The following is a 22,949-nucleotide window of genomic DNA, read 5'->3' as shown; positions in this document are numbered from 1 at the left end:
ACGACTGAAGTCTGCGGCGGGTTATTAAAGGCTTCTACATGACAAGAAATTATTAGAGCGTATTGAGAGTGGTTAGGCGATACCGCTGCCATGATGTAACGGAGCTAGTTAGCGCTGCTGCATTTCTGAGACGTGTCACACAGCGATCAGGGCTGCTGCAGCTAAAGGTCAACACACTGAACCCTGCAGAAGCCTGGAGCTGAGGCCGGTTACTCAGTCAGGACAGAAGGGCTCTGTGAGCTCAGCAGCACACACTCCACTAAAACCATCGCCTCTGTGTAAAGAACACAGAGGCGAATCTTTGAATCTGCATACGTGGACACGCACACCCACCCACCCCGTTCTGTCCTTGAAAGCAGAGAGGGAGACATTTGTAGCGAGTGTCTCCGTCCTGCAGCGAACTGCATCTTCAGCAGCGGGGAACGATCAGGTCGCTTTCGTCAGACGGAGAGGTGTGAGCATGAGGCGGTACGCAGACCAGAGCAAGTGACGCTGAAACAAACTGGAATGTTTGCACATTATTCTTAGAAAAAAAGCTCAAACTCAATCAGATTGGGTGGAGAGGATCTGTGAACATCAGTTTTCCAGTCTTGCCAAGGATTTTAAGTTCGGTTCAGATCCGGACTTTGACTGGGTCATTCTGAGACATGAATATGGTTTGATCTAAACCCATTACATTGTGGCTGTAGTTGGGTTTTTATGGTAAAAAACCCATAATGTATAATGTATCATTGATTGGATAATAAATCAATAATACATTATATATAGACACATGATCAATATCAATAGACAATACAGCTGATAGAGTATTCAATACCCAGAATATTGACTGAACTTCCAGTCAGCATTCTGGGAGATGTAGGCAGAGGAAAGGCTTTAGCCACTCAACCTCTCACGGCATGCTAAGCTAGGCTGGTGGCATCAACTAACTCACTCATTCTTTGGTTACCTAGCAACAACCTGTTGAGTAACTTGGCAGCAGCAGTTCCAGGTTTCACAACCGTGCCTTATAATTGCTTAAAAAATGAATAAATAAATACATTTTTAAAAATGGCACAGAGAGAAAACTGTGGATAAAACAGAAAAAGTCACGCCACAAGTCTGGCAGTAATTCAGACATTTAAAACATAAAACTAATCAATAATCACCAATAGACCGATTTCATGATGCCTTTCAGCCGTATCGTCCACCCCTATTATAGCACCACAAAATATCGCAATAAATTTATAGGTCCATATCGCTGACCCCTGTCTGTCGATCAATCACTTAATGTGAAAACTAACCAGTGATTTCAATGAACAGCTGAAAACACCAAAACCAAACTGCAGAGAGGGGAAGACTGTGAAAGCAGAGAAAAGCTTTGCATCATGTTTTCACCACATGCATTTCTCAAATTTTCATCCCATCACAGACTCCAAAGATCAGTTTTTCCCTCCCGTTTTTTGTTTCCCCCTCAAGCGCAAAGAAAAAAAAATTCATTTCAAGGTCTTGAACAGAGAAAAGCAGCGATAGCAGGACGCCGAGCCCCATGGTGCTGCTTAATTCACTTTTTAATTATGTCAATCCAACGCAGGAAGCTTTGATTTAAGAGGCATTTCTAAAGTATACGGTTTAAAAAATAATATTTCACTCATGTGAGGGATCCACCTCCCTCCCCCTGTGATTTATCCGGTTGGCAGTAAGCTTCTTAAGTGAATCCAAAAAGAATGACTTATCTGAATTTACAGGCTCTTATACAAATGTTTCCAAACTGAAGCCCGACCACAGCCAGGCCTGCCAGCGAGACATAACTCCTCCTGAAATATGTTTTCTTTTTCAGCCGAGACTCCTTTCTTGATAAAAGTACAGTTGAAATGACTGCGTCTTAACATCCGTTACCATTTTCAAGTATTAAGGAATGAACAATTTTTTAAAAATTAACTTGACAGCCAGTGAGTTTGTGTTATCTTTTGTCAAGCAGCGTTTTGCGTTCATTTGTTCGGCGACATTCTTTGCGTCTCCACCAAACTGAGACGAAATATTACATTGTATGGTAATATGCGACCATAAACACAACATAAACTGTTTGAGAGCATTAAAAAAAGAAAAAAAACAAAAACAAAAACAGTAGCTTTTAACAGTTCGACTATTACTCGGCATAATGGAGCTACCAAAGGGGCCAGAGTTTTAATACTTCATCTGGGATTCATTTGAATTGGATCTAATAAGGCCTGGTGACCTCATATTTTCAGTCTGGCTGCCTGAGGCTGAAAACCAAACTCCCACAAAGCTTCAGCAGCATCGTCTGACCAAAACAAGCCATTCAGTAATTGCCATTACAACTTATGGAAAACCAAGAATCCAGCTGGTTCACTTCAGCAGTTATGCACTCGTGCTAAATGTAATTTGTTTTTCCCCACAGATTTTTGTTTCCAAATATATTATGATTTCATTAGAAAGTAATACACTTTCATCACAATCCCCTCTTCTGATAAGAATATGTAGCATTTTATATTAGTCACATCACATTTATTTTCTTCCTTTATTTCACAAATTGATTCTTTGTAGGCTCATGCCGCATTTATCTCTGCATGCCCACAAACAGAGACGAACCGGGAACTTATGGGAGTTTCAGCTTTACCTTTTATTTTTTAAAACGGTTGCAGCACCAAATAGCACAGTTGTTGCTAAAAACCACTAAAACCTGCTCTGAAATTAGCAACATGATAGTCCAGTAGGTTATCGTTTCCTCAGGAAATGAGGCGTCTTCCTAACTCATTAACCAAAATCAATTAATTAGCGCTAACTTCTTGTCATTAAACTTTCTCTTTGTGCCTGACTCATGTCTGGTTAGGGCTTCCTTGACGCCACAAAAACACTAGCACAATTTTTTATGGTTGTACTAATCATAAAAATTTGTTCAGCCGACCCTAAAGAGCAATCCCTAAATGGTATTTAGCAGAAGCTAATGCTAAAGCGCTATGTGTTTATCAAAGAAAAAAAGAGTTCCTTACAGTCAAAATATTTTAATTTCGTGTTTTCTTAAAAATCCTTATTTTTGGTGTTAAAAACAAAAATCACAAATACTGTTAAAATTTCTATTTTGCTCAAGGCGCTTGTATATAAATCCGTCTCTCTGTTGCTCAGTATACATGACCGTGTAAATTTTTGTTACAGACTGACACCTTAATTAGACTGCTTGAAAAAAAAAAAAAACGACAACCAGTGCCATGTCAGCCTCTTTGATCATTTCTAATGCAGGTTGAGTCTCACATTTCAACCAGTAGTCTTAGATGTTCTGAAATTTGGATTCTTTCATTTTTATTCCAAGCAAAATTGTCTTTTTTTTTATTCTCAACTAGCCATGTTGTCCTTACAGAAAATATTTTTTTTTATGTTTACAAAACCTCCCTTTGCCGTGTTATTTTTATTTTTTAATTTTTGCCATGTAACTCTCACACCTTGGTCTTACAGGTGATTGGTGGGGAAATGATTACATGGGACACAGTCATGCTCCCACCCACAGCTCTAAGCAGAGCCTAGTTCCTCAGAAAGAAGCGTAACGTTCCTGTTATCTGTGTTTTTATCAAAACAAGCCTCGCCGTTTGTCGCCTCTGGCGTTTAACTTCTGACAGGTATCCAATCTACCCACAAAAGAAAAAAAACAACAAACATTACGACTGTTATCTGCATGATGGCCAGGTTCAACCGCAGCTATGTGGTACAAGGTGGCTAAAATATCAGTTAGCTCACACTCGTGTAAGGCAAACCATCTGTTATTGTGAAGAAATGTACATCATGTAACACAGACTTATGTCCATCCGACTTTTTAGACCAATCAGAACTGAGGGCCTCACAGGGGGAGTCGGCGTGACACGCCCGAGCCGAGAATCCCAACAGGAAGTACAGGAGCCACAGAGGGACACAAACAAACCGTCAGGAGGTCCAAAGAGCCGCGTCTGCTGGGATGAAGGGAACACGTAGACCTTCAACAGACCTTCACCAAAACATGACAGTACAAATGAAAATCCATAATCCATTGTTGATTTATAATCCAGAGTGGATTAGGGGAGCATACCATTTGTTTTGCTTTTCGTCTTTTTTTTCTCCCTCAATGCAAAATCTGTAAAGCATTCCTAGGTCATGTAATATAAATAAAGCAGTTCTACATGGCGAAAACACTATAGGGTCTACTGTCCGTAAAGGCATTTCAGTTTGAGGGAGACGGTTTTATAATCTCCCTTTCATGCTCTGCATCAGGAGCTGGAGAAAAATGTAGCAACTCCTTATAGAGTTTTATACAAATAGGCACACAGTGCATCCTGGCTCTGATTGGTTGTTTCTGACTGGACGCAGTGCATTTCTGCAGATGGCAGCAGGAATACAGGGAGAAGGGAGAAAAGCTGGATTTTTTTCACAGATCATCTGTCTCGTATAATACCGTCAGGACATAGTGGCAGTTTTAACAAACGCGTAAAAATACATTTTTATAAAAGTTACCGATTGCAGCTTTAAGTGCAACAATGCTACGATTTATGTTTACTTTGTAGAAGTTTAAAGGAGTAGTAGTATGTGTTTATATAGCACAAGCAAGCAAGTGTGATACATTTAGCTATTATAAAAATTATAATTTTTATAATTAAAAAAATGATACATTACATTACAAAGTCAAAGATATCTGACTTTGTAATGTAACACCTTGAAATTGGGCCTCTGTCTCTTTAAAAACTCCTAATCTTTCTGAAACTCTGCCTTCAGGAAGTCATCACAACATGGCTCCTCTATTAACCCTGTAACGTTTTTAACAGCGCTGCTCTGAGAAGTAGCTCCTATAATGAGCTCAGCAGAGTCTCACTAGGTGTTTGCTAATTGCTGTTGGCTAGTCTGAAGGAGCTGAGTGGGGCTATCGCGTGGGAAGGCCTGCTCTACGTGGCGGTAGCTGGGAAACTGAAGTCCTGCCAAAACGTTGTTGTACAAGTGTTGCTTTTGATGCGTTTGCATTCTGAAAACTGCCTTGGTTTTGGGATGAAGGGTGCGGATTCACAGAGTTCTGCTCAGTCAGCTACTTTTGCCCTGATGTCAAAGTTTCATATTTTTCTTGTGTTTCATTTATTGCGACACTTAGCAATGTCGCAATAATTAAGTAACATTATTGTGTCACTGCTGGAATGTTTCTGTACCATCAGTGTAAATGGAAAAGTGCTATAATGCGACATGTTCTACATGCGGTCTCCTTGCTCAGCTGGTGATCGAGTTAAATGGATAGGAAGTCAATGCTGAAATGTTATTTACCTGCAACAACTTCCTACGCCATAAAAGCACAAGCCAGACATGCAATACTGGAAAAGATGTAAAAACTATAAGTCTGGCACTTGAATACAACAATGTATGCTTCAAACTCAATTGTCCCTTCTTATGTTAAAGTAAGAAGAGAAGTAGTTCTTGATTTGCCCTGCTGTCGTGACAGTTAGCTGGTAGGGTTTCTTGTTGGTCTGGCCATTGACCCTTTTGACTCACAAAGCAAAGTATTATGAGATTTATTACGCAAGAGCAGCTACTTAAACTTACCCAGTTTGCTTACTTAGTTTTTACAAACGTATTGCTAACATCTCATCTGTGTCATGTGATGTACGGAGCGTGACGTATCGCTACGCCCATATAGTGAGGTCCGCCTCCAGTTCCTTGAGGGTCCATTTCCTTCACCTTTCAGATGTTTCCCTGGTTCAAAGAACCCAAGTCAAATTTATGGGTCATTACCAGGCCTGAGACTTTGAATTACCTCAGCTTTCCATCAGTCATTTGAATCAGCTGTGTCGGAGGAAGGGCTTCCCTAAAATATGCAACACACAGGCCCCAAGGCAGGAAACTGGACACCAATGGCTCAAAGGTTACTGTAAAGAAGCAATAAGGTGTGTCCAGCAGTGACACTTTAGATGAGGTGAAATTATGATCAGAAAATTACAAGAAACCAAAAGATAAGCAGCAAAACGAGTCTAACTCGGTGCTTCTTTGCCAAAAATAAAAATCTTGAAGTGTAAGGACTACAACTAGGATAAGATAGACAAACGGTAAAGTCATCTATACTTTCTGGATCTAAAAAAGTTCCAAAATGTCTGAAAACACTTTTGGTCGTCTTTTTGGACCTACTATTATTTTTGCTCTGGTTTCCTTTCACACAAATGTGCCCAAAAACACAGATAACTAAGAATTTATAAAGTTTCCGTCACTTGTTCAGTCTTGTCTTAAAACTCACAAAGCGCAGACCCTCAGGACGTTTATGCAGATTTGAGGACCTCAAAGTAAACTACAGGGAAATTGCCTCGGGATTCAAGATAAAAGAAAATGACATAAGCACGGCAAAGCACTCAAACTGCCACAGTCATCAGCAGACATAATCTCTCTGAACGTTTTCCAGAAACATTTTCATGTCTCCAAGTTTCAAGAAAATCTCCTGCCATACAATGATCGATTTCTTGAGAACAAATCGGGTGGAAACCAGCATTGGTTTGGTCATAAAACCATTTTAACCCTCTTTGGTCCAGGGCATAAATGGTCGTTTTTGACAAATTTTGATTTTACCTTAATAGAAACCATTATATTATATATATAACATTGCCTTATGTGGTATAATTTTTTTCAGGACAACCTGAATTTTATGAATTTACATTTAGTTTTTACTTTTGGACATACTGTGGCTGCATTTTGGCCCTTGGGTCACAGAAAAACAATATCCGAAAAGGAAATTTTTTTATTTTTTTTTATTTTTTCACTGTGAAATATTCATAACATATGATTTTTCTAATTAAGAATGACAATATATAATGTAAATTTCTTAAACTGATCTAAAAATATTGCAAACAACAAAGTTTTACAACATTATTAGCATGAAAATGAAGGCAATTCCTCATTAGTTTGTAAGCAATTTTTGAAAAAACATGGTAGGTCAAAACAAGATGACAAAAAATGTGTAATTGTTTGTAGGAACAAAGTAAAAAAAAGGTCTGTTGAACTATAGGGAAAAGGCTTTTCTACCTTGGCTCACGGAGTTAGCCGTGGCTGTAAGCTGTTTACTACTAGCTGCTGGAGGAGTGGCTCTGCCTCACCCCGTAGTGATCGACTCCTTGCAGCTGTGCAGAGCCGCCATTCCCCTGCTGGGGTCTCTGAGTAGCTGCCTCTCAGACTGCCAGGATCTCATCGTGCTCTCAGTCTCTGATACTCTTTGTCAATTGCTAATAAGAATGATCGATCCGCCATCGTCATCACGACAATCCTCACTGCGCCCAGACTGCGGCTGCGGGTTTCCCCCCTTCGTCTTCCGGCTCAAAACAGAGACCAGCTGCACGTTCATTCCTCACACAATCCTTTATATGCAGAACAGAAACCACTAAGCTAAAAACAAATTACGAAGTGGATGCCACCGATCGCCCCGATATCCACTTGGCGATCTCGCTGCTTTTGCCGCTACTCCGTTTCCGCTACTCCGTTTCCGCTACTCCGTTTCCGCTACTCCGTTTCCGCTTCTCTTTCGCGGTTACTTGCGCAACTTTACATCGTTTCTTAGCAACAAAATACAGCCCATAATTATCTGTTGAAGATGTGAGATTTCCAATAGCAAAGGGATCTAATGTTGCGTTTCGGTTTTTGCGTTTAAAGCTCATTTCCTGTCACATTCCCAGAAAAGCCCGTTTTTAACGTTTCTCTGACATTCGGAAAAATATGGTTTACTTATTTTAGCATAACTCCGGTTTTACTTGACCTATTAACACAATTTAAAAACTAGTGTATAGTTTATAATGTACACTTCAAGCACAAGTTGAAAGTGAGACTGGGGGAGGCGGAGTCTTGCTGCTACATCGCCCCAAACCAGACATGTAAAAAGGACAGTTATACGAGTCCATAGACCTTAGAGCAGAGGTGTCAAACTCCAGTCCTCAAGGGCCAATGCCCTGCGACTTTTAGATGTGCCTCTGCTGCACCGCCTGAACAGAATAACTACGTCATTAAGGCTCTGGAGAACTGATCTACACAAGAAGGAGGTAATTAAGCCATTTCATTCCAGTGTTTTGTACCTGTGGCACATCTAAAAACTGTAGGACAGCGACTGGAGGACTGGAGTTTGACACCCATGCCTTGGAGGGTTAAGTAAGATTTATACCTCCAAAACGGGTCCTGCTCCCAGGATGATCTGCTCCACGCCACTTGCGAACCCCTTTTGGCTGAGGGCGGTCAGGTGATGGATGAGGAAGTTGGTGCTCTGCGTTTTGCCCGATCCGCTTTCGCCGGAGATCACGATGCACTGGTTTTTCCGTCGCTGCAACATGGCGTGGTACGCCACGTCCGCCACGGCGTAAATGTGCGGCTCCAGCTTCCCCAGCGTGTGGTTGTCATACAGTTTGACGTACTTCGGGTTGTAGATCGGCAAGAACTGGAAAGGGTTGATCACGATAAGAATACTCCCAACGTAAGTGTAGATCTTCTCCTGCCTGAAGCGGGTGCGCAGGCTCTCCAGAAGGGCGCGCTCGGTCAGCTCCGGGAGAGCGCACAGGTCGGACGGCGGGTCGTTCCCGGCCGGCTGGGGTAGGAAACCCCGTTCCACCATGCGCCGCCGCTCCTCCGTCACCCGCAGCCACATCTGCAAGCTGCCGCCGTAGTGGATAGACCCGTCCAGGTTCTTCTCTCGCAGCAGGAAGCGATAGTCTTCGCCACTGCCAAGGCCGCTGCGGTTCTCCAGGGCGGTCCTCGGCCACAGCATCATGCGCTGAACTGGGCAGTCTCCCGGGTTGAGGATCCATTCCTCCCCACCGAACTCCTTCACCTCGGCCAACACGTAGCACTTGGTGCGATCCAGGCGCAGGCGCTCGATGAGGCACTCGATGGCCTCGGCGGCGGTGGTGATTTTGCGGGCGGCGACCGGGCAGTAGATAGTGCCCTCGGCCAGCGAGCCCGGATAGACGCGCAGGGTGAACTCCTGGTCCTCCAGGCGCCGCCGCATGCTGCCCGTAATGGTGGCCAGGTTGGCGCTGCTGGCGTAGCTGCAGCCGCCATCTTGTAAGCTCATGGTGGAGCAGCAGGTCCCATCGGCAAACTGCTCTCTGGGACCGGAGGGCTGACTCAGGACATCCCAACTGGAGGAGACAGGCAAGAGGAAAGAGACAGAATGAAGGTTAAAACCATGGTGGCGTAATGTTGTGCACACAAATAGATATGACCTGTCACCTCTTCAATTCTCTTCAAAATGTCCTTTATGCAACACAGATTCTGTCTACACAACTTGTAATTGTATTCTGAGACCATAAAATATTAGTACATGATGCGGAGTATAGCTTTTTTTGTTTTACTAAAAATAAAAAATTCTGTATGCCTGTTAATGTAGGTCAATATTTATTTTACCAATGATCTTATTTAATTTATAAATTCAGACAGCTTTAGATTAAAATTTTAATATCAACATCTCAGACCTTGAATACGTTTCAGTCGACAAAAAGATTTGAAAAAACAGCCATGAGCACCTAATCAGATTGGTGCTCTGAGCAAATGTGGCGCACTGGCACAACAAAATAAAAGCTCCACACCTTCAGAATTAAGTTTTATTATTATTATTCGTGTTAAAACCAGGTAAAACATATAAAATACATACATTTATATAGCCTATATTTGTGCACTTATCAAAGTTTGACTTGAATTTAACGTGCGTTAGAAAAAGCAGATACTCCTGTCAGTTTAATCTTTAGTGATTTTTCATATGACATACATTTCAACATTGAGAAACTTCAAGAAAACGAAAGCAGACTTGTCGTACATCCATTCAAATCCTAACAGCTTCAGGCATTCCCGCTACTTTGAGTCACAGGAGAGTTTGTAAAGTCATGGCGTTTTGATGCGTCCCGTCACAGAGCAGCCCGACTGAACGGCCGTTCTGAAGCTGCTGCCTTTAACGCCGCACAAGAGAAGCACCTGACGAGGTCAAAGACAAAGACAAGAGTCGATAGCTATTCAAAACAGCCAGAGGCAGTGGCTGTTTAATGAAGTTAAAGGTGGATGACCACAGTCTGTCAGACTGGGAGTGTGTGTGCATGGATGTGTGATAATCAAGGGACCATAAGAGTGCCAAGATTAACAGCTCCAACACAAGAGAGGTAGCCATGAGAGGACAATGGTTTAATTCACAACTTCCCCGCCGATAATAAGCACAGCCCTTTGTTCTGTCACTCTTTTTCTCACACACACACTCTCACAAACTCAAACACACAGTCTGGTTGCAATGACTGATCTCCTCCGAATGAAGCAAGAGAACAGCGTCAGAGTGACGAGGTAGTCAGCTTGGTGCAGACAGAGACATCCAACTGTAGCTAGGCTAATACCGATTCATATTTTCACTGTTACTAATATTGTCATTGCTTTTTATTGGGACCCCTGAGGATATGCGAGATAGCGATGCATTTACACCAGCCCTGTTTAGTCCGCTTTATTTAAGCTCCACTTCATTTGCATGGAAAGTTAAATTCGTTTGGAGAGGTGTGAACAGTTGAACTCTGATGCGAACCAAAAAAAGCAAACTTTGGTTCGCCTAAAAACCTCGGCCTCTGTCCAGTTGAAGGAAACTCTGGTGCGGTACGAATGCATAGAACGCATACGTGAATGCAAGCAGACCGGAGATGATTTTAAAAAGCAGGAAGTGAACTATTGCACTATGCATTCTGGGTAAATACAACCAAAATAAACGCAGGACAAATGGCTTGTGGTCTTTTGCAAAAGACAAAAGAGAAATTCTTCAACGACTAAAATCTGACCCCACTACATTTTGGTTTGCATTTGATGAAGGAGGAAGTTGCGCTCAGTCACTTCTTCTTCTGAGGTTTTTGTTGTTTCTTTTCCGTGGTTCTTGGCGCAGCGCCCGCCACAGGCGAGGGGAGGGAACAGATTTTTCATTGTGTTTGGTTCGTTTGACACAGTGCAATGCGTCTAACCTTGTGCAACAGTAAACAGGACCACTGGTCATCAGTCGTCTGCTATACTGATACTCCCATTAGTGCATGATGATGCAGTAAAATATGAATTTATTTAAAGCCTTTCTACACGTCTTTACAAGGTGTTAGAACTGCTGCGACCCGAAGTGCATCCTTGCCTTGCCTCTCTAAGTAGGTGGCCTCTTTATCTCAGGCATTCCAGCCATCCAAATTATCACGTTGCATATTTCTTGTCTCAGATCTGTTCCTCCTTTAACACGTGTTGAACATGAACATGTTGTTTCAGTAACATCTAAAAATACAGTTCTTGGCCATTCTAGTTTATCAACGACAGAAAGAAAGAAATGGTGTAGGGCAAAGGATGAGGCAGCCAGTCAACCTTTGAATGCTCCAGACAGATCCTCCTCTCCCTCCTGCTGTCTGGAGTCCTGACCACCTACAGCAGTCTGCAGCAGCCCACCAACACCAGACAGCAATGGAGAGGGGATAGAGAGGTGAAGTGTGAGCAGAGATAGAAAAGAGCTGAGCAGAGAAAGATTGACTGGAGAAGAGAGACAGGCTCAAAATAATGGATGCCATCACAGCTCAGGGTTGTCCATAATTTTCCTGATTTTATGCTAAATCCTTCTTTGCATCATCATCTCCAGAGATCCCACAGCCGTCCCTAGAATGTCCTCTCCATGCGGCTGGCAAAGAGCAATCCAATCTGTTGCTTCAAATCAGCGCCGCAGGGCTTCTTCGGCTTCCTGTGACCGCTCTCTTACAGTCATTTTCCTAACAGGGAGTCTCTGATTTAGATCCATGATTTAGATTAGCTGTGAGGAGCTCTCTTTTAATGCATATATAGATTTTTTTTCTTTGTACAAAACAGTAATTAATAAAAGTTTCCAATTTAACTATTGTAATTAGAACTCAAACAAATCGAATGTAACAACGAAGTTACAGATATCTAAAATCAAACAAATGCATGTTTACATGGCATAAACAGAAAACATGGCGGTATTATGTATTTTCCAGGCACGTTGTGAGATTTCAGTACTTCCAGTACTTTCAGTTGTTATAAAAATGCTCTATATATCAAACATAACTTGATAGAAACTTGACTTTGCAATTTGAAGCCTTGTATTTGGGCCTGGGTCTCGTTAAGAAGCTAATGCTCTTTCTGACCATCTTCAGCACATCACAAAGCTTTTAAGAGCATTGGGCTGAAAAGCAGTTTGATATGGCTCAGCTCCACCAGGTGTTTGCTAATTGCTGCTGACTAGTCTGAAGGAACTGGAGGAGGAGGGCTGCTCTGTGAGCCTGAAGCTCGGTTTGAGACCGCAGCTACAAGGGGAAGCTTTGTGGAAACAGACGGCACTTTGTGAGAGTTTACAACGAATGGTTGCCGTGGGAGATTAAAGGATTTCTGAAACATGCATTAAAGAATCAAAGAAACACTCCACGTATGTTTTTGATGAAGGAATAACATTATAACATGATGTAAAGTTTAAAAAGTTGATTGTACATAATAGTGAATCTTTAACTGTTCAGTGACTAAGCTAAGCTGCTCCAGCCTCTTCCTCGTGGTTCCTCTTCTGATTTCTGCAGTCTTCCTGAGCTCAGCCGTCACTCTAACCAAGCAAGTCATTATGCTGGGAAACTGCTTCTTATGACTACCACTCTCGTGCCTCCCTGTCACCAGCCGCTGAAAGCGAATGGCTCAGTTTTCCAGATAAAAACGGATGACAGACACATACAGTGGCACAAGAGCCTGTAGCTGGCAGTGAGTCGGGGCTTACTGTAATCTGTCAAACACTTCTCTACGGAAGAACAGATTTATGTCAAATGGAAAGGTTTCACCAACTCAAATTTAAGGCTTTTTAGAGACCTTTATGAATGAGACTCAAAACCAGTTTCACAGAAATGTACAACTGAAAATTGCATGTTTTATATATTAGTGGAAAGCTTTGTTTGTGCAGAACGCATGGAACATCGTACAGGTCGGCAACAGAAGTGAGCCAGAGGAGAAGACGGATGTCATCCAGTCAACTGGAGATAAAATTTGATTTTCCCACGATAGACACACACACAAAAAAACATAGCTACCTAGCTAGCAAGGGTATATTAGCAGCTAGTCAGTGGTCACAGAACGTAAGGAAGACGTCTGCGTGCGACTCAAACGTTTGCCTAACCCTGGCAGAAAAGTCCTGTGAAAGAACAAGATAGTCTGAGATTAAATAGTTACACCACAACAGCATTTAAGACCTGTGATTAAGGTATTCAAGGCCAAGATACATTTTTTAAGAACTTAAGTCATTTTTAAAGGCCTTAATTTTAGATTTAAGACTCTTAACCCTTTATGTCCTAAATTTAAAATCTTCGCCTGGATATTTTTGCTTATTTTAACTGTACGCAGCTCTCTAAATGTCCTGTGAGTAAATATGTTTGCCTATTAATTCATAACAACTGGAACTTTCAATATGTAGCAAGTTATTTTTGAAATTTACCGTCTATCAAAAGAGTGTTTCATCAGATTAATTTTACTTCCTGCAACGTCGGGGATGAAATTACCGTAATAACCCGAAAATCAGAAAGCGCAACATCTGCTCTTTCAGAAACCTTTGGAATTTTTCAGATAGAAAGTGTGGCGGGATTACGGTAACGCAAATTTGGCTGGATCGCCGGCGCTCTGTTTAAGACTTAGAGGGTTAAAGACTTTTTAAGGATGCATCGGCATCCTGGTATTCTTGAAGTACTGTATTAAAGTAGAAAAAGACACCGTGATTATTGGTATTTAGCGATTTCTAAAGACTGACTCGAAGTGAGAATATGTACAACAAGCGGATTCCTTCGTGGTGTTTTCGCGTAAAGAGAATCCTCCAGAAGGAAACAAATTGCAGTTTATTTCCCGTCCAAGGACCGACTTGTTCCAAATCGTCCTAAGGAAAAACGGTTTGACAATATTTGCAACTAATACTCCTGACACGCTGCTGTGTGTGTCATATGTTCCAATTACATAGGAACAACGTTGGCAATGGGAAATAATGCTGCTGCAGTGCCTCGCTATGCAGATGACATCAACTTCTTAACCAAGTCTCCAACCTGCAACACATTCTACATCTGAAGAAACATCTTCAAGCGACCACCTTTGGTTTTACAGCAAACAGAAATAAGCCTCGATAAGATAGCACCCTACCAACTCAAAGGAAAACATATGATCAGTTTAAAAGAAACTTAATCAGGATGTTGTAGCCATCCTGATAATTGAGGTCTGGTGAATGTCAGGTGGCCACAAATCCCACATTTGCAGGCAACGTTTTTGGGAAGACAAAAACAGTTTCCTGGCCCCTTCCTAAATGATCTGCCATCAGTGAGGAGGAAGTCCAAACATTTTTGTTTTAGCGGTCAAATTCAAAGTGCTGACAGCGCGTTAAGATAAGGTTTTAAGCCGATGAGCTCGTCCCCTTCATGTGAGGTGAGAACGAAAGCGCCGATGTTAATGAACGAGGGCGTGACGCTCAGCTGACCGGTGGACGGGTTCAGCTCTCAGCCTCTCGCTCGCAGGTCTTCGCAGATGTCGGTCAGGTGGTGGAAAAGTGCAGAAGTCAGAAGTCTTTCCTAATGTAGACTATTTATAGAAAGGAGTACTGGCTGACGAAGCAAAGGAGAGAAAAGTTTAAGAGTAAAGAGAAGAAAGATGTCCAAACGCAGACAGCATAAAACAACCGTCTACTGTCTGCTGCACCGTAAAAAAAAAAAAAAGAAAAATATAAAAGAAAGTTTTACGTGTAAACTTTTCCATTATTCTGACAGAAAACCACAACGCCATCTCCTTAATGATGCATCATTCTTCAGCGCGGTTGCGTATATCCATTAGGGGCCGAATTACAGTAATAAACTCATTTATTTGTTTTTAAGTGGCAACAAGAGCCTTTAAAACAGATGTTGGAGAAATATCCAGTTTACTATTCAGTGTAAGAACAACTTTAATTTGTTAGGAGGAGCCTGGCGAGGCATGGACTGATTACCGGTGTCACGGCAGAACCGGTGTTGACCGTTTAGGAAGTCAACAGTGTTAAATGGAATAAATTATTTTTAGAAAATTGGCATTTGTTTCACCAATGCACTGCTTGTGATGTCAGCGCACCCAGGAACTACACACAGTTTTTTAAATGTCATTTGCATTTTTTTTTTAGAAAAAAATCCATTAAAATCAGAAATCACATTTTGGATTTAAAAAAAAATCTGAGCTTTTAATTTTAAGTGGTTGTTGGGGGGGGAGTGGGATTTTTTTAGCTCAATGTTGTCATACCATAGTATGACAACATTGTATGACAAATTCATAGTATGACAAAATTCAGGATTTTTTTTTTTTTTTTTTAATAAATTAATAAATAAAATCTAATAAAGTTTGTATTCATTAGGAGTTCTCAGCAGTGTGTCCCACCATCAACAATCACCTTATTCTCATCTCTACCAAATAAATCCCCAAATCACTCCTTGGCAAATCAGCGCAATTACAAACAGGAACTTCACACTCCTTCTAACACGAGCAGCTCATGAAATAAAACACACAACAGGAGTCGGCGCCTTTAAAAAAAAAAAAAGAAAAAAGAAAGAAAAGTCCAAACAGGCTGCCAGAATGTGGATGTGTCCAAGATATTAAATGCACGAGAAACTTGACTTGTCCTGCAGGTCTCGGGGTCTGGCTAGCAAACGGACCCCCCCTGTCCCTCCTCTCTCACGGTCGGTTCTCACCGGCACAACAGCAGTAAACACTAAACCTCAGCATTCCTGGACACACATAAACACACACCGCTACACACACACACACACATTCTGCAGACGCAGGGAGGTGTGTCGTCTTCTCTGTGCTTCCAGCTGACGGTGGCAACGTCTGGGCTGCACCGACGGTTCAAGTGGTAGAACTGGAACTACGTGGCTACGTCACACCTTGAGTAATTAATTAATCGCACATACACATGCCCACACACACACTTTAATGCCTACACACACACGCAAACAAACACACGCCTTGACCCAGTAGAGACGGTCTGTTCAGCGGGGATGAAAATTTGAATATTTGTATTATTTTGAGCTCATTTAATGCAGAAGAAAAAGAGATGAGGTTCACTGTCTAGTAAAATGATAAGTGTGAATATACATACAGCTGCAGCTGCAAATGAATGGCTTTGATCAGTGACCGTTCCAATCCAAAGAAGCTTCTTTTTTTTTAACTTCACCTGAATAAGGTTTCATCTAGAGGAGCAAAACTGAACTCACTCTTCAAAAAAATGAAAAAAAAAAAAAAAAAAAACGGCAAGAAAAAGTTTTTTTGTCGTTTCTGTCGTTAGTATGAAAAAGCAAGATGAAATTAACTTCTATTGCTCAACTTCTACAAAGCAACAGAATGAAAACCCAATTAAAATCTACTGAAGTCCTTTATCACCCCAATGCAGCACTAAAAAACACAGTTGATTTCTAAATTGTTCAGAAAAATTCATAAGGAACTGCTGCAAAGCGCCTGCTAAAGAGCCACTGGTCCAGCCAAAAGGTGCAGCCAAAGCCCAGACATAAATCCGATTGAGAATCTGCAACTAAACTTTAAATCCACTGCTGACAGAGGCTCTCCGTCCGATCCGACTGAACGTGTGTGTTCTACGAAGTGCCGACTCAGGAAGACTAAATAAAAATGCACGCCGCACCATGCAGCCATTTTCCTTCCCCATTCCAGATTATTCCATAAAAAAAACACCGGAATCTTCAGAGACACATAAAGACAGCTACAAAGTCGGCCTTCTGTCACATGAAGAACATTTCCAGGATTAAAGGACTGATGTCCCAGCAAGACCTAGAGAAGCTCATCCACCTTTAGTTAGATTGTTTACAGCAACAGGATTGCCTAAAATAAAAGAATCAGTGGATTTACTTCATGATGGCATAAGCCATAATTAGTTACTGTATTTTATTTATTTATTTATTTTGGCTCTAGTGGCCTTTATTTGACAGTGAATTGACAAGAAAGTGGCCAATGAGAGAAGGGGGAAGACATGCAGCAAGGGTCAAAAGGCCAGGAATCGAACCTGCGACAGCCACGTCGAGGACTACGGCCTCCATATGTGGGATGTGCTTAACCCCTGCGCCACCACAGCGCCCCCTGTATTATGTTGTTATGATGTGAAGCACTTTGAACTACCTTGTTGCCGAAATGTCCTATACAAATAACCTGGACTTTAACATGATGCCGTTTTGGGTCGTAGCATCACAGGAGTTTTAAAAAAAGAGAAAGAAAATAGTGAAGGGGTGTGAAAACTTTTGCACGTCGCTGTAAACAAGCCGTGCGACCCATTTTCCAGTCGGCAGTAAATGGCAACAGATTCGTTCTTGTCGTGCTACAAATAGTTCTTGTTCTCCGCTTCTGAGGCCGACTTTTGGAAGGTCAGGAATTTGTGTGAGCCGCCACAGCTTCCCCCGCCAGAGTCCGAGGTGAACGCCGACGGAGGGGGAAAAATCTTCCCAGCCCTCTGCACCGGCAGCTGTTGCGCTGCGTCCCACCCAGAGCCGTCAGAGCGCGTCGCCACGCAGCCGGGGGACGGGAGGAGCATTTCATACTCCGGATCGTCAGAAAGTTCTCCTCCTCCTAATCATTTATTCCGGCGCTCAACCCAAGATTTTGAGACCCAGTCAGGGTGTTTTAAGCATAAATCTACATCTTAAGTCTTCTTTTCTCTTGTTGTTGTTGCTTCCTGCTGAGCAGACAACGGGACGTCTGTGCCAGGTTTCTATTGAAGGCAGCAGTGGAAGCCAAGATGGGAAAAAAATCAGCAAAACTGTTTGTCACCCCACCTTAAAGAGCCACAAATAAAGATTTAGCCTTCAGACCTGGCTTAATAAATAAGTAGACACTTTCAGCCAAGTTTCCTTCGAAAGTTAAAATGAACAAGCTCAATAATAAATTCCTTGTGTCGGGGTGTGTGTGTATGTGTGTGTCCCTGAATTCCAGCGGGGCACCACAGCTCAAGGAACTAAGCCCACACTGACACAAACAGCTGCCAAAAAGCCGCGTACACACACAAAGTGTTGAGTCACAGAGTGCAGTCGGTATATAGGTGTGTGTAAGAGACAAGTTAAAATGCTTAAAAACTGCTTAAAGAAAAACACAAACAAAATCTGGACTTCATAGTCTTTGTTTATTTTGGCATTTTGATCCAAAATGTATAAAAGTCCAGGAAGTGCTGTGTTTTGGGACAAAGTCAATATCTCGTCTAAGAGGAAGCAGGAGGTGAAAACAGCCTGAAGGCCACATCACGGTTCCCAGTTCACTTCACAATCATCCCTGTGTGACATCACTTCCACTGGGATTTTCAGCGGACGATGGCGTGCAGCTCAGACCGTGCGAACCGATAAAATCAAACTCCCGTTCACCAGGGGGCGCCAAACACAGGAAGCCTGCGAGTCAAACCACAAAACGAGGAGAGAAAATAAGAGACGCTTGTTTTGAGAAAAAGAAATCTGTGTCAAATTCCTGTTAAGAAGAAATCATTCCATGACTTTGTTGTTTAGTTTTGAGTTGGAAAACAAGAACGTTATCGCCACCTTTTGGGCTGGAGGATAAACCTTAGCAGCCTGAGTTGACGATTTTAGTCGGAATTTGGAAGAGGAACGCGGATTTTTGCTTTTGTGCAACCAAACATAGGGTGAAAAAACAGAGTAATACTCTGACTCAAATGATTAAGCTAAACCACAAAAACACAAGGATTCAACAAGTTCTTTTTGGTGACAAAGCCAGTGTTTTCTCAACTTCAACAACCTCACTTTCTGGGGGAACGTCCAATTCCGACCTTCCATACAAGGTCATTTTGAGTTTTAGTTTTTCTTTAGACAGCTTTCAAACTTTGAAGTCATGTTTCTCTAGAACTTTTGAAAATACCGAGTTACATTCACAACATTTATTGCAGACGCTGAAGAAGTTAGACATGTGAAAGCTGCAAAGCTTTCCCCATTATAGATGTGTGTTATGAAAGAGTTTCACAGGAGTGACGTTGGTTAAGTAGCCTCACTAACATCAAGTTACCTTGATGAAGACAAAAAGGGAAAATTAACATTCTTCTTGGAATTGAACAATGCCAATCTCTGACTTTTTTTGCACAACAACCTATATTTCTTTCTAATAATATAGAGGTCTAAGGATTTATAGATTTGATCTCTTTGGGCTGTAATGGATACAAACTCAGTGTTCATTTAGTTTTAATTTGACAAATAAACATTACAAATATGATATTCGCCGATCAACCTCTTGAAGCCGATCTGTAAATACTGGATCTGTTGATGATGCTTTTAAGGAACAGAGGGAAAAAACAGATTTTTCAGTATTGGATCTGATCTTCACTGGTCACAGCCAATCAGGAGAAAAGTGGTGCATTTCAATCACTGGTTGACCAACTTTAATTAGTTATGAAATTAAATTTCTGGACTCCATTACCCACAAAAATAATCAGACAGATCTAAGTGTGCTCCAAAAGAGTGTACCCAAGAAGTCCCAAAAGATGAGAGCGTGTGTGTGTGTGTGTGTGGGCGTGTGTGTGTGTGTGTGTGTGTGTGTGTGTCACAACGTCTCTCCTCCATCCTTTGTACTGATGTCATCCCCACTTCTCCAGAGGATTGACATCACCTCAACCCTTTTCTCTCTCCCTTGGGCACAACACACACACACACACACACACACCCATGCCCACACGCACACTTTGAACACTGGAGCATCGGAGCTATCCACCACAGATATTGATTGAGAACACACACCCCTCTTCTCCTCCTCTTCACTATAAACAGAAATCAACTGAGCATCTCTGTTGCCACGGTTACAAGCTAAGTGGAATCCATTACTGGAGGAAGAATCACAGAATTTGCTAGATGTGATCCGTCTGTTCATTTCCGCCTCTTTTATTTCCTTCATGCGATTTCCAGGAACAGATTTAGATCCAGAAGTTGTTAAAAGCAGACCGACATTGTTACAGAAAAATGTTTACAATCATTTACAATCATTGGTTTTTTTTTTCTTTTTTGCAGCCAACCAACCCTCAGGAGACACAGATGACTCTGAAGACGAACACCGAGACGTTATCGATCTGAGCCTGTGTGTGTCAGCAAAGGGAACGAGTCGACTTAGCTTGCTAGCTTAGGTAGCGAGACAACATGACCAGCAGAAACCCACTGAGACGGGTTGACTGGGTTAGCAGAGAACACCACAATGGATTCTTACAAAGGCAAATGTTTGACTCAAAATTTAACAAGAAGCTGTTAAGAACTTCATATGATTTCTTCATTCAAAGTCTTGCTTCTCAATATATGAGTTGCACACTCCACATTATATGTCAATATAGGTTGAGAGAAGACAACAGAACTCCTCTGAGAGCGTTTGCATTAAAGCGGATTTATTTTGGACAAGCATCAGAACTAGAAATGCTCTTTCACAGCTTCAGCTGTAAGGGAGCATCCGCAGCACCCGATGAAAAGCAACTACTGGACAAAAGAACTGTGGTCAAGACCTTATTAAATAACGCAGTGAGACACGAGAGGCGCACACAAACACAGTCGAGTCTGACATGTTAAAGGAACCGTGAGCAGAAATCGACATGTCACGCTCTCCAAAACAATGCAACAAAAACCCATTTAACCTCAACGGTGTCGCAACGTCACTAATGGCTCCATCATCCACATTGATTCTCCCCCGTTTCACCTCTACTTCCCGTCTGCTTTGCAGCACTGGGCTCTGGGCTCCAGAGCCACAAACCACAATCAATAGGATAGCCTGAATGTTGTGCGCATTTGTTGTCCATATTTTTCGCATTTTCCAATAAAGAAATGCTCACATAACCGCTGATGTTTCATTTCCCCTGCACAAAAGATCATTTGCCAGTTAAAGAACAAAAGTGTGTTTGGTTCTTTATTGCTGACTTCACGCTGTTTTAACGAGACAAACGACTACAAATGGGATCATTCTCCTCTCCGCCCTGTCGTCCTCCTTGCTCTGCTTTCCAGTAATACCAGAAAGGCTCAGGCGGCTCAACGCCTGTGACCAGACACTTCCTCATGCATAATTTCTGCTCCCTAATAAATGTGGAATTTTTTGGGGCTAGATCAAAGCGAAGAAAGTCTGGCTTTAATAAAGACTCGTGCAGAAAAATAATAGAACGCGTCACGACACGAACGTAGAGACCGCAAACCGTCCTGATCCAGGAGTTTGTGACGTCTGGCGAATGAATTATTTGCAACCAGAGCACAGCAGGCCTGAGTGCACACGCGGCAGGTAAAACCAATTGCTCGACCTGCGCCGTTCCTCTCTGCAGGACCTCCATTATGGCTCCGGGTCAACCTCCTGGCATGCCTTGCAATGAAATTAGGTCAGCAGCTAATGCAAAGGATCTGTTTGATGGTGCACACACACGTTGATGGTGTGTAAAAAGACATGAAAAGAGGCTTTTCGCTATAGGGGTCGACGTTTATCGTATATCGCGAAATATTTCTCATCGCGACAAAAAGTTTGAGTCATTGTTGCCACAATAAACTCCAATTAATGGTTTAAAAACATCCAAACCTGTTTGTATTGATTGGTTGTTCAATGAGGACATCAATAAATATCTAAATTTGAAAATATGATCAAATGAAGTCGCTGTGTAAAATTTAGTGGTGTAAAACACATTTCTTTATGTGATTGGTGTCATAAAGAAGTGTATTACAAATGGGTATGCTTTTCAACAAAGTCAAGTTAATTTGTATCGCACATTTCAGCAAGAAGGCAGTTCAAAGTGCTATAAATCCTTGTTTCATAAATCAATCATGAAACAAGCAATAAACATCACATTTTGTCAAATGCCATCAAAATCATCTGGAAAATACACTGTCTGACTTTAGAACATTGTTGCAGTAATCATATTGATTAATGATTACTGATCAGTATGACATTCAGATGAACACATAGATCTTGCCAAGACTTCAGTCCTTTAATCCTGGAAATGTTCTTCAGGAGATAGAAGGCTGACTTTGTATTTGCCTTTATGTGTCTCTGAAGGTTCATGGTCTTTTTTATGCCATAGCTGGGAAGGGGGAAGGAAAATGATTGCAAATATGTTGATCAATGTTTCACTTATAATCAACAAAAACTCTACAAAGGTGTATTTTTGAGCCTTGATTCAAAGGAAGTCAGTGTTTCAGCTGTTTTGCAGTTTTCTGGAAGTTGGTTTGTAGCACTTGTGTCCGTGGGGCTAAAACTGCTGTGTCCTGCCGTCACAGCAGTAGTTACCTCAAATATACGTAAGTAATAAACATTTCTTGTCATCACTTTTATACTTATTACATTAGTATTACAAAATACAGCAAAAGAAGTTTAAGACCACATCACCCAACGCTACTGAAGTCAGCGCAAAACGATTTTGAAATAAAAAGATCTGCAACGATTTAATAAAAGAAAGATTGAAAGTGGACACCGGTCATCGCACGGACAGAGAAAGACAAGACAGTAAAAGGAAATGAAGGACGAAGCGACAAGTAAGACATCTTAGGAACAGTGAGGTGGCTGGAATGTGACAGTAAGTAGAAAGTATTCTGAATTTCATGATGTGCTCGTTTACAACTATTTAACATCCATTGAAGAGCTTTGAAAGGACTTGACTTTTTTTCTCCACACTCCACACTTTCCTTTCCATTCTTCTATTGTCCCCGATCACTACTTAACACAAGATGAGTTAAGACTGGTCGTTATTATCCTACCCAATGCTTAATTTGACTTGTGAACAAAGGCTGCCTTAAACTTACAAAGTGGCGAGAAGAGCTGGATCCAGCAGCAGAGTGGGAGGGAACAACCTCCTTCTGTAAAACTGGAGACACTAATTGTTTTATAATGCAAGGCTCTGCAGCCTCGTGTGTCTCTCTAGGCTTTCATCAAAAATAATCTCAAAATGAGCAAGAAAATAACATCACTAAAGGGCTACTTGCCTGAATTCAAAAGGAGAAAGTGCATTTTCT

At 41.7% G+C, this 22,949-nt stretch overlaps 1 protein-coding gene across 16 annotated transcripts in view; it reads right to left on the bottom strand.

The window, feature by feature from the left end:
- Window positions 1-22,949, bottom strand: part of LOC114154305 (unconventional myosin-IXa-like) — a 144,472-nt gene that overhangs the window by 102,486 nt on the left and 19,037 nt on the right. For all 16 annotated transcript variants that reach the window (XM_028033283.1, XM_028033340.1, XM_028033326.1 and 13 more), the window contains exon 2: window positions 8,135-9,104. In XM_028033283.1, the coding sequence (XP_027889084.1) occupies window positions 8,135-9,037 (903 nt within the window). In that variant the 5' untranslated portion in view covers window positions 9,038-9,104. The remainder of the gene's footprint in view (window positions 1-8,134; window positions 9,105-22,949) is intronic.

The sequence above is a fragment of the Xiphophorus couchianus genome, chromosome 2 (genome assembly GCF_001444195.1).
Source record: "Xiphophorus couchianus chromosome 2, X_couchianus-1.0, whole genome shotgun sequence".
Lineage (NCBI taxonomy): Eukaryota > Metazoa > Chordata > Actinopteri > Cyprinodontiformes > Poeciliidae > Xiphophorus > Xiphophorus couchianus.
The sequence above is the reverse complement of the archived record's forward strand: the minus strand, read 5'-3'. Positions and strand labels throughout refer to the sequence as shown.